This window comes from Herpailurus yagouaroundi, unplaced genomic scaffold, assembly GCF_014898765.1.
Source record: "Herpailurus yagouaroundi ecotype Mexico unplaced genomic scaffold, PumYag 161, whole genome shotgun sequence".
Lineage (NCBI taxonomy): Eukaryota > Metazoa > Chordata > Mammalia > Carnivora > Felidae > Herpailurus > Herpailurus yagouaroundi.
In genome coordinates, this window is record NW_024412402.1 from 16,151,573 (window position 1) to 16,164,223 (window position 12,651).

The following is a 12,651-nucleotide window of genomic DNA, read 5'->3' on the forward strand; positions in this document are numbered from 1 at the left end:
GGCAGCCGGGCGAAGCCTTGCCTCTCCCCTTCCCGGCCGCCGTAGTTGGAGTTACAAAAAAAACAAAACAAAACAAAACAAAAACGTTACCCAGCAACGAGAAATAACAACTGGAACCAACGGCACCAGCTCTGAGAGAACCAAGAGGTGAGGCGGTTTACCCCACTTCCTCTCCAAAACTAAGACCTCGCCTTTTCCCTTTTCCTCTCGTATTTTCTCAGGATCCCCGACAAATTCCGGGATCGCTAGGAGAGATTGGGCGCCGAGGCAGCTCATTCTGCGAGAGTCTGAAATCCCAGCTCCTCGACGTCTCGCCCCCGACTAGACCAGCGTTCCCCCTCCGACCGCCCTCCAGTCCCCAGTTTGGTTCAGGGTCTCACCAGTACTTTTCACAACCCTACAACGATTCGACACCTCATCTCCTGTTCCGTCAAAAAAAAAAAAAGAAAAAAGAAAGACATCCTCCACAGATGGGGCCTCATTCAACCGTCGAGTCCCTCACCTAGACCCCTACCACGGCTTGCGGGCTTTTGTGACATTGACACCTTCACCAAAAAGCCAGGTCCCTGAGTGTCGTTTGCTTACTCAGCAGCCCAGCCGCTGCTTGGCTGCTATCCTTAATGTAGTCCTTGTATTCCAAGACAGGAAGATAACCTGGTCAAGACAAAACCAGAAAATGGAAGAATCCCAAAATTTTGGACGCTAGGACTGCAAAGTCTTGACCTTGCGGCCACCACCCACCCTCCCTCCCCACTGTCCCTGCTTCCCCCCTTCAGAGTATATAGGTGCTTCGAGGCCTTGTAGGTCATGCTTCAGAAGTGGAAACTAGGGCAAGACTAAGTATTAAACTTCTTCATGCAACACATTAGAGTAATTTCTAGAACCAACATTAGTTCTTCATTTTTTTTTAAATTTTAGATCCCAAACAGCGTCTTCTCCGCGATTTATGATAAATTGTTAACAATCATTTTCTCTGAATTCCTGTGGGATAGCAGAAATTACCCTCACCTTTTAAAGACAAAAAAAGCGGTCAGAGAGAAAAAGTATTTAGTGCTATAGTGAAAAATGTGTGGTTTTTTTAATGTAAAAAAAAATGATTTGGCCTGTTAAATGGGTCTGTATTTATAATGTTCTAATTAATAATGGAAAGTTCAAAATCCTTTGGAAGAAATGATGGATTGGGGTTGTGTGGACGGGGTGGGGGGGGGGAAGAATTCAAGTCCAGAAAATTTGGGTCTCAGAAATAATTTGACAGAGTTGTGATTATATAAGTAAAATCAGACAATTTTAAAGACTGTGCCCTTTGATGAATCTCTAGGTACGATAGGCATTTCCTTCCAGGGAGATGTCGATTCCATTCTCCAACACCCACTACCGAATTCCACAAGGATTTGGGAATCTTCTTGAAGGGCTGACACGCGAGATTCTGAGGGAGCAACCAGAAAACATACCAGCTTTTGCAGCAGCATATTTTGAAAATCTTCTAGAGAAACGAGAGAGTAAGCTTTTTAAAATAGGCATATTTTTCTTTAAGTAAGAGACTAAGCATTTGGTTATCATGAAACTTGCTTAAGACCATCCCTATGCCATAGAAGGGTTTATGAAGCAGGGGTCTTCAAATAACAGTTCTTGCTATTGAAAACATGTGCCTTTGTGGCAGGTTCTCTTAAAATCACATTATGTCACTTTATTGAAGATTACCAGTTTATTTCCCAGACCTTCTTCACTGTGTTTTTCATGGACACACTGGGTGGAAGGGAAACTCAAGAGATCATCCAGTCTAGCTCTGCTTTTTCCAACAGGCTGTTCCTATGCATCCCAGGCAGTTGACTGTTCTTCCTGGGAGGAGAGTTTGTGACTTTCTATACATTTTGGCCCTTCTTACTTGAAAGAATCGTGAGTGTTGCAAAATATAATTCTGTGCTCCTTAAATAGTGAATGAAGGCACGGAGAAAAACAGCTTTTAAAAAGTAAAATTCCAGGGCACCTGAGTGGCTCAGTTGGTTGAGCATCCCGCTCCGGTTCAGGTCATGATCTCGCACTCCATGAGTTCGAGCCCCACCTCGGGCTCTGTGCTGACAGCTCAGAGCCTGAAGCCTGCTTTAGATTCTGTGTTTCCCTCTCTGCTCCTCCCCTGCTTGTGCTATGTCTCTCTCTGTCTCAGACATTTAAAAAAAATTTTTTTTAATTTAAATAAATAAATAAATAAATAAATAAATAAATAAATGTGAAATTCCAGCTTGGGAAGGTAATTTATATTCTTTCTCTATTCTCCCAAGGTCCTGTCCTGCCCAGAGACTAAAATTCATGCCAATATGACAGGTTGAGAGCCAAAGCAGCTTCTTTACTTCCAGAAACAAAATTTCCAAAGTCCCGGCCTTTAAGCCTCGTAACTATCAAGTTACAACTTGGTTTATGACTAATCCAGTAGGATTAGTTACAGCTATACATTGTTACAGCTATACATTTCTATTGAAAAACCCTATTCTTGATTAGAACACCCATTTTGTGTAAGTCGTTACCATCATTACTTTTGACTACAGTATTCCAAGAGAGTGGTAAAGGTGACTAGAAATAACTACAGGTAAGTAAGCATTCCATTTCAAATCATCTTCCAGAAGAAGGAAACCTACCACAAGGCTTGAATTAAAACCACTCCCATACTCACAGCACAGCTCCACCATCTTATCTTATCTCAATCCAGGCAGAGCTCAGAATCTCTGCCAATTTCCTGAATGTCGCTGGTCTTTTCCATATCCAGTCAGTATGACTATCTGTTGCACAACTTGAAACTTAAGTGCCACTAAAAACTATCGAGCGAAATCTTTTAGGGTAAGAGGTGAATTACAATGAACGTTCATTTAATTTTGTTATTATAGCATTAATTTTACAAATTCATGAGTAAAATGTCTTTAGTCATTTATTTAATTTTAGATCTCAGAAATGTCCCGTTACAAAAACATTTGAGTCATTGCTACTGGATCATGGTAATTAAAGCAATTAGTGATTCAGACTGATGGTCTCAGAATACTAGCTCTCTAACTGATAAAAACTGTATAAAACTATTTGAAAACATTTGAAGCATGACAACCATTTTCACTCATGTAAACCGAAGGTGAGTTATCCAACTGATACAAGTATCAGAATTTAGTCTCTCCAAAAGGGAAGAAAAATTCCTCTAGCCCAGTCTCTCACACAAGGCAAGAATTCCCTTGCCAGCATTCTTCATAGCTAATTATTGGTCTTAATTTTTATTTTTCTGACAGGAAACATGTTAGCATTTGATATAAGTGATATCACAAATCCCTAAGAAAAAGGTGGGCATTTGGTTATCATGAAACTTGCCTAAGACCATCCCTATGCCATAGAAGGGTTTATGAAGCAGGTGTCTTCAAGTAACAGTTCTTGCTATTGAAAACATGTGCCTTTGTGGCAGGTTCTCTTAAAATCACATTATGTCACACTATTGAAGATTACCAGTTTATTACCCAGACCTTCTTCACTGTGTTTCTCATGGACACACTGGGTGGAAGGGAACCTCAAGAGATCATCTACTCTAGAGTTGTTTCCAATGGACTCAGGAGCGTCTGAGCACGCAAATAAGCTCCAACTGGTCAATTTTGGACAATTAAAGCATCAGGAAGAATAAAAAATGCAATGGATTGAAGTTTATCCAATTTCTTAAATATTCATTGGTTCATAATGATAAAAATAAACAAAACCTTTTTGAGAGGATCCTAAGAAACCAACTGATTATTCTGAAAACTGGCCGATAAAGGGAATCAAACCTTCAACCTGCCTTTTCTGGATGAACCTTACGTCAGGGTAACCAAATAGTTGATACAGGAAAATTTTTCTTTACTGATTGCTCCAGAAAACAAGAAGTAATGATCTAATAAGAGCATTGCCATTTTGCAATCCCTAAAGAAATTATCTAAGCAATCATCATCAATGGGCCCTCAAAGAAAAGAAACAATCCCCTTAAAAAGAGAAACAACTACATATTATGTATATCCTGACAGAATTACACTGCACTATCTAGAAAGTATTCTTGCTAAATAACATAAATAAATAAATAAATAAATAAATAATAAATAAATAAATAAAACCTGAATCAGCTACAGAAAATTCGAAAGCAAAGGAACTTATTAAAAGTCATAGGAATGGAATCAGAAATATCTAAACTATGGGAAACTCCAAAGGAAAAATGACCCAATTTCCTCAATAAAAAAATTACAAGGAAAAAATATGGGCTGGGAGATAGGTGAAAAAAATCTTTCAATTAAAAGATATTCAAAAGACAGAACAAAAGTCTGTATGTGTCCATTGTTTGGGTTCTGATTTGAACAAATCAACAGTAAAAAATAAAAAATATATTAGACAATGGAGAAAATTTGGATAGCTGGTACTAAGGAATTAGTGTTTTTAGATGTGATAGTGATATTGTGGTTTCTTTATATCTTAGAGATTCATACTGAAATAAATATTTGTAGATAACACAATAGGAATCCTGGAATTGGCTTGAAAATAATCAGAAGAAAGGATGGGAAGTTGAGTGAAGTTACAGATAAGATAAATCATGAGTTTATAATTGTTGAATCTGAATAATGTGCAAATGGGAATTTGTTATTCTACTTTCTAAGTTTGAAATTGTTCATAATGAAAAGTTAAAGAAAAATTCTGCTTAAATATAAATACTTCTTCCTGTTTGTATCTACTGACTATATATAATATGCCTCACTTTTTAAAAAACCTCTCCAGGGGCACCTGGGTGGCTCAATCCGTTAAGCATCTGACTTCAGCACAGGTTATGATCTCCCGGTTGGTGGTTTTGAGCCCCCACATGAGGCTCTGTGCTGACAGCTCAGAGCCTTGAGCCTTTTCAGATTCTGTGTCTCCCTCTCTCTCCATCCCTCCCCCACTCACTCTCTGTCTCTCTCAAAAATAAACATTAAAAAAATGTTTTTAATTTAAAAAAGGGGCACCTGGGTGGCTCAGTCTGTTAAGCCTCCAGCTGCAGCACAAGTCATGATCTCCCAGTTCATGAGTTCAAGCCCTGCATCAGGCTCTGTGTTGACAGCTTGGAGCCTGGAGCCTGTTTCAGATTCTGTGTTTCCCTCTCTCTCTGCCCCTCCCCTGCTTGTGCGCTCTCTCTCTCAAAAATAAATAAACATTAAAAATTTTTTAATAAAATTTTTTAAAAGTAAATTAAAAAATAAATAAAAATTAAAAAATAATAAGATTTTCAGCTGGCAGTAAAGAACCTGTGATTTGAAAAAGAAAACTTGTTTTGTGTTACTATTCTGGATTTACTTTAATGAACTCAAAATAAGTCTGAAATTATTGTATATATATTTTTCAATTTAGAAACCAACTTTGATCCAGCAGAATGGGGGACTAAGGTAGATGACCGCTTCTATAACAACCATGCATTCAAGGTACGGTCCTATGAAACTCGTGGATTGGGTTATTTATTCTCCCTATCTCCAAAGCAGAGATCATCGGGATCTCCCCAGAATCATGAACATCCTGAGAGACATCACAAATATCTGCCTAAACCTTTTTAAGTGTGTTGTTCTTTCTGAGGAGAAATTTTTTTCCCAAGTATCTAAATCGTGGTCGGATACTTAGCTGAAATTGAAAGACGATCAAGAGGAAGAATGTATTGAAAGTTACAGAATGATTACCCTCATTTATTCTTCAAATTTCATTGACTATCACAGTGCTTAGCAATAGCAGATCCTCAGTAAATATATGTTGAATTAATGAATGACATTTCATAAAATAAAGCACCATTTATCCAGTTGTTTCATCATCATTGACATCTTACAAATTGCTGATTAGAATTAATGTTTGTAATGGTGTTTTTTCTATAAAGCTAATCTATTCAGACACTGAACCTGTCTTCTCTTTAGCAGCATTCCTACAACCAGCTTTTCTCAACCAAGGTTCCTCAAAATAATTAAGCCCTAAGCCAAAGGCACTCATTGCATGTAGGGAATCATTCTCTCCTTTGTGTCTAGAATGATTCTACTTATCTACTATCCTTGGGAGAATTGAGAGAATAGTTGAACAGAAACACTGTGTTCTGTGGTCCAGAAGAGGAGCACTGGTTGAGAAGGGCTGTGTGTGATCCAACATCACTGGCATCAGCTGGGAACTTTGTGGAACTTCTGTTTCAGGCCCTACTCCAGATCTACAAATCAGAAGCTGAATTTTAACAAGCTCCCAAAATGATTTGTAGGTACCTTGAAGTCTGAGAAGCACTCTGCTAGACAACTGAGATAATACATTAGCCACAAAGCACCATCAGATATTAGAATTAAGAAGAATATGGGGCCTCTAGGTGGCTCAGTCAGTTAAGCGTCCAACTCGATTCCAGCTCAGGTCAGGCCATAATCTCACTGTTTGTGAGATCCAGCCCCACATCAGGCTCTGCATTGACAGCAGGGAGCCTGCTTGGAATTCTCTCTCTCTCTGTTTCTCTCTCTCCCTCTTTCTCTCTCTCAAAATAAACTTAAAAAAGAAGAATTAAAAGGAATTAGCCAAGTTCAAGTTTTGATGGTGTTCCCAATAGATTTGGGGAATTTCCTGGGGAAATACCTGTCACTTATTCCATAAGTTCAAACGTGAAGTTCCATCCATTTGTGCCTGCCAGATGTGGGGGTGTTGAGTTTGTTTCCATTTAACTAGATTCTCTGTATTCATGTTGTACTGCAATCAAAGGAATAATGTCGAAAAGTTTTAAATCTTTGTGTCACATAGCAATTTCAGGGTGTTTTTTTTTCATATCTTTTGAATTCTGAAGACTTTACTTGATTAGCTTATATGTCTTCAGATTTCTGTTTTACAGATGAAAGAAACTCTTCCCATAGGTTGTGAATTAGCAATGCCTCTATTTTGGTGGAAATTTTCAATAACCATGTCAAAATAGGCAGAACTGATTCCCCTCCCCTTCTCTTTTTTGTTTAAATGGTTCCCCACAGTAGAACTTAATTATTTGACATCATTTTTTTTATTTTTTTTTTAATTTTTTTTTCAACGTTTTTATTTATTTATGGGACAGACAGAGACAGAGCATGAACGGGGGAGGGGCAGAGAGAGAGGGAGATACAGAATCGGAAACAGGCTCCAGGCTCCGAGCCATCAGCCCAGAGCCCGACGCGGGGCTCGAACTCACGGACCGCGAGATCGTGACCTGGCTGAAGTCGGACGCTTAACCGACTGCGCCACCCAGGCGCCCCACATCATTTTTAATCTACAAACTTCATTAAAAAGTCAACCTGATGGGGCGCCTGGGTGGCGCAGTCAGTTAAGCTTCCTCTTGATTTTGGCTCAGGTTATGATCCCACGGCCTGTGAGTTCGAGCCCCACATTGGGCTCTGTGCTGACAGTGCAGAGCCTGCTTAGGATTCTCTCTCTCTCCCTCTCTCTCCTCTCTTCCCCTCTCCCTCTCGCTCTCTCTGTCTCTCTCTCAAAAAGAAATAAAGTTAAAAAAAAAAAAGTCAACCTGACTTCACATATGAGACACAATGGCATATATTTTGTTCTTATTTTAAAAACTATCAGCACTTCTTTTTTATATTTTGTTCAAGATCATTACAGCATGAGGGCTCCTGGGTGGCTCAGTTTGGGTTAAGCATCCAACTCTTGGTTTCAGCTCAGGTCATGATCCCATAGTTCATGAGTTCTAGCCCTTTGTTTAGCTCTGCTCTGATGGTGCAAAAACTGCTTGAGATTCTCTCTCTCTCTTTCTCCCTCTGCCCCTCCCTCAGTCTCTCTCTCTCTCTCTCTCTCTCTCTCTCTTTCTCTCTTTCTCTCTCTCTCTCTCCCAAAAATAAACATTAAAAAAAAGATTAATTACAGCATATTATCAACTTTTAGTATAAGACAATGGCTTGTTTTTAATATAAAACCAACCATGTTACATTCCAAAAGCAAAAAACCAAACATTTTCTATGAGTTCCTTGGTCATATTTGTTTATACATATTCCCTTGAGAGTTTTCATTTATTTTTTTCCAACCTACTTGAAAAAAAAACAGTATGTATTTAATCCCCACTTCTTCTCAATAACATAAAGCAATATTTAATTACCTTTAAGCAGTTTGACCCAAGACTTTACTGTTTTAGAATATTGCCTCTGATCCTCTCACCCCTCTTCCAGGAGCACGAATCAACTGAGAATTGTGAGTTGGAAAAAGAAAAGTCTCACACATCTGTGAAAGAAGAAGAGACACCAGTCACAGCCTTAGTAAGTTGTTTTCTGTACACTATTAGATTCCTACAAAGAAAGATATCACTCAACTTAAAATTGTACTCCAGGGGCGCCTGGGTAGCTCAGTCGGTTGAGCATCTGACTTTTGATTTTGGCTCAGGTCATGTTCTCATGGTCTAGTTTGGTTTGAGAGTTCAAGCCCCACAGAGGCACTGGGAGTGGCTGAGCTTCTCAGTCTCTGTCTCTTTCTGCCCTTCCCCTGCATGCTTGTGTGCTCGCTCTCTCTCTCTCTCAAAATAAATAAACTTTAAAATTGTATTTCCAATATGAATCTAGTCTGTTATCCATATTGCTAAAATTAATGATTTTACTTTCTAGATAAGTAGCATCAGTGATAAACTAGCTAGTGGATCATGTTTAGCTGTGCCTATTATAAAGGAAAACTCATTCTTCCCTTTAAAAATAAAACCTTATTTTCCATGATTGTCATCAGGTGGGGGAATCTCCCCAAGAAGAACAGACAGAACTCACTGCCCCAGTCTTGATGCTTCAGATTCATTTTCCCCTTTGGGAGGCTTTCACTAATTGATGCTCTCATTACCACACAGTGGCAAAGGTTCAGAGATAACAAAAGGAAACTCACAGAGAATTACGTGCCACCAAATAAAATGGCCTTACACAGTGTGTCTTATTCACCTTCCATGCACTACTGCCTAAATGGCTTCCTGCCTGACAGCCCACATCTAAGCAATAAAGACCTGAGCAGGGTCCACCTTCAAAGATACCTATTCTCACTAGTGTGCTAGGGCCAGCTCTCAAGAGACAACTGTGCACATGTGTATAAACCCATGTTCAGTAATGTCTATTTAGTAGCTTGAAATCAGCCACAGTAGGAGTATTAAGATTGTGGCCAATACTGCAAATCAGCCTTTTTTTTTTTTTCTGGAGAGTCTGTATATAAACATTTGCCAGCATATCACTGTCTATATTCTTCATAGTCCAGACTCAAGAGGACCAACCCTAGTGAGAAAGAATTCACTCTCTACAGCATTGAAGACCAAACCTCCAAGTTCCTTTTCATATCTTGATGTCCCAGTTAGTCACCCAGTAATTGATACCCAAAGTAGGCCTCCCCTTCAAGGAAAACCTCACCTCCTACCCAGTGGGGGGCAGAACTTTTCCCCATAACCTTTATAAATTATTCCAGAATTATATCAGTACAACCCAATCAGCTTAACATTGCCATAAGGTGCAATGGGAGGTGAGGGAAGACAAAAGGGAGTTTCATTTCCTTACATCTTTAGTAGTTGCCCTTACACAGAATTTCAGAAGTTTGAGTTGAGATCTCATTGATTTCCAACTTCGCTATAATTATTTGCCCATATTGGGGTATATCTCAGAGGTTTTAATACCATTCTGTTTGCATTTAAAAGTTTAAGAGCTAGGGGTGCATGGGTGGCTCAGTCGGTTGAGCGTCCAACTTCAGCTCAGGTCATGATCTCCCAGCTTATGGGTTTGAGCCCCGTGTTGGGCTCTGTGCTGACAGCTCAGAGCCTGGAGCTGCTTTGATTCTGTGTCTCCCTGTCTCTCTACCCCTCCCTCACTCGCACTCTGTCTCTCCCTCTGTCTCAAATAAACTTTAAAAAAAAACTTTAAAAAATATTTTTTAATTTTTTTAAAAAAGTTTAAGAGCTAGAATTGCCTCATTGTATTTTTATAATGTTTATTTATTTATTTTGAGGGGGTGAGAGGAGGAGAGAGAGAGAGAGAGAGAGAAAGAGAGAGAGAGAGAGAGAGAGAGAGAGAGAGAGAGAGAGAGATTCCCAAGCAGGCTCAGTGCTGTTAGCACATAGAAATCCAGAGTCAGATGCTTAACCAACTGAGCCACCCTGGCGCCCCTGTGCCTCATTGCTTTTTTAATGGAGTGAGGGATATAAACACCCCAAGGGTCCATCAACAGGAGACTGAGTAAATAAATCAAGTTCCATTAGTACAATGTAATACAATGGTGTTATTAAAAAAAAAAAAAAAAAAAAAAAAAAAAAAAAAAAGAATGGGCAGAGTTATATACATTGAAAAGAGAACCAAGATAGATAGTTACAAAAAAGTAGTTGTGAACATTGTAATTAGCATGATCTCATTTTTTAAATAAAAAGGCATGTATATACCCATATGAATACTTTGTATACAGAAAGCGTTTTGAGGGATATATATACTCAACCCATAATAATGGATACATCTTAGGAGTATGATTTGGAAAGGGGGAGAAATCTTTCACTACCAGTGACATTTAAGTTTTTAAATGTATATGTATCACTGTTATAATTTAAAATTATATATTAAGGGGCGCCTGGGTGGCGCAGTCGGTTAAGCGTCCGACTTCAGCCAGGTCACGATCTCGCGGTCCGTGAGTTCGAGCCCCGCGTCGGGCTCTGGGCTGATGGCTCAGATCCTGGAGCCTGTTTCCGATTCTGTGTCTCCCTCTCTCTCTGCCCCTCCCCCGTTCATGCTCTGTCTCTCTCTGTCCCAAAAATAAATAAAAACGTTGAAAAAAATTTAAAAAAAAATAAATAAAATTATATATTAAAAACTATGTAGCTATTGAACTAGACCCTTAAGATCTCTGTGTTCCACTGTCGACAATTCAGGTAAATTATACCTCAATTTAAAAAAAAGGAGCTAGGGGCGCCTGGGTGGCGCAGTCGGTTAAGCGTCCGACTTCAGCCAGGTCACGATCTCGCAGTCCGTGAGTTCGAGCCCCGCGTCGGGCTCTGGGCTGATGGCTCAGAGCCTGGAGCCTGTTTCCGATTCTGTGTCTCCCTCTCTCTCTGCCCCTCGCCCGTTCATGCTCTGTCTCTCTCTGTCCCAAAAATAAATAAACGTTGAAAAAATAAATAAAAAATAAATAAAAAAAAGGAGCTATATACAGAAGTTCAGCCCACCACCTTAAAACTGACATTATTGCTTTAAATGTATGATTTTGATTAGCTAATCATTGAGAAATTAAGAAATTAATTTTATGTAATCATGATTATTTAGAAACAGGACACTTACTATTCTTCTTGACATTTTTACCAAGCTTTAAGGATTCTTACTTATTTTTAAAAAATGTTATTGGGAACTGTTAAATAGGAACTATTTGGTGGGGCCTGGGGGAGTTGGCAATGATCATTTACTGCAGAGACATATTAAAGAATGACAAAACAAAATGTCTGCCATTTTGGCACTCACCATTTGGTACATATACGATGTGACAAGTATGTAAAATTCTGTTAGGAAGCAACAGATCTCAGTTGTTACGACCGTCAATGGATTCAATGTATGCACTATTTTTATGGCATCAAAATATTGGATATTTAAGAAGTCTCTTACTTTTTATCCATTCCATGAAGGAATCTTCTGAAGAAGAAAAAGAAAAACAGGAGAATGCTGCTGTCAAAATCCAAGCAGCCTTCCGGGGACATTTAGTCAGAGAGGAGGTGAAGAAAATGAAACCAGGTAATGCTCAAGAAAAGGAAACAGAGGAAAAGGAGTGAGGAGACTGGTTGGTTTTACTCCCCCGCTCCCCAGAAAAATGTGAACAAATAATCCAAATCCATCAACCTTGCTATGATTGTTTTTTTTTCTTAGCAAGGGAGATGTGATGTAGTGAAATAACATTTGTTGCTGTTGTGAAAATCTGTCATGAGCATTTGTTTAATAAACATGCCATTGAACACATGCCTCTTCAAGATTTCCCTGAGATCATGAGTCTTATTTATACTTCTCCCAAGTCTATGTGTAAAGATGAAGAGCCTTGGATTTAAAGTTACAGAACTGGTGTATCTGAGTTTTCAGAGACCTCAGAGGTTACGTGGTCTCACCATCATCTAATGAAGAAATCCTGTATCACATCGCTGCAAAACAGTCCTTTGGCTCCTGCTTCACTCCTGGTGATAGAGACTTTCACTGCTTTTCGAGAATAGTCCATTTAGTTTTTTTTTAATAACTCAGATTATGAAAAAGATAAGCTGAGTCAAAAATCTGCCTCCCTGTAAGTTTTACCCATATGTTTTCATTTGTCACGCATGCATGCAGTCATTTAGTGAAAAATGTATTGAGCCCAATTACGTGCTATGATTTAGTAGTGACTATCTGTCCCTCCACCCATGCAGCTGACAGTTTTTTATTTTTTTGCTCTCCAGAACCACACAAAATAAGGCTAATACATATTTAAGAAAAACAAAAGTCATCATAACATCTTAAATACCCTTCCTCAACTAAAACTCCCAAGTTTTCCCCAAAGCACAAATAGTAATACGTGTATCATAAACTCAGAGGCTTTATGCCTTTTTTTCCCCCAGCGAATCATTCAAGCCCCCCCACCCAGTACCTTATTTTTGGAAAGTTCAGTCTCTCCTTTTCGAGACCTCCTCACCCTTGAATACCTAAGAAA

At 39.0% G+C, this 12,651-nt stretch overlaps 1 protein-coding gene across 2 annotated transcripts; it reads left to right on the forward strand.

The window, feature by feature from the left end:
* Positions 1-28: 28 nt before the first annotated feature.
* On the forward strand, positions 29-11,949 carry SPA17 (sperm autoantigenic protein 17). 2 transcript variants are annotated; one of them, XM_040483388.1, is made up of 5 exons: positions 29-147; positions 1,319-1,499; positions 5,368-5,438; positions 8,166-8,252; positions 11,609-11,949. In XM_040483388.1, exons 2-5 carry the CDS (start codon positions 1,346-1,348, stop codon positions 11,750-11,752), a joined length of 456 nt encoding a protein of 151 aa, XP_040339322.1. In that variant the 5' UTR covers positions 29-147; positions 1,319-1,345; the 3' UTR covers positions 11,753-11,949. The 2 variants fall into 2 exon arrangements, with proteins under 2 accessions (XP_040339322.1, XP_040339323.1); XM_040483389.1 differs by lacking the exon at positions 29-147 and adding an exon at positions 846-870.
* Positions 11,950-12,651: the final 702 nt, after the last annotated feature.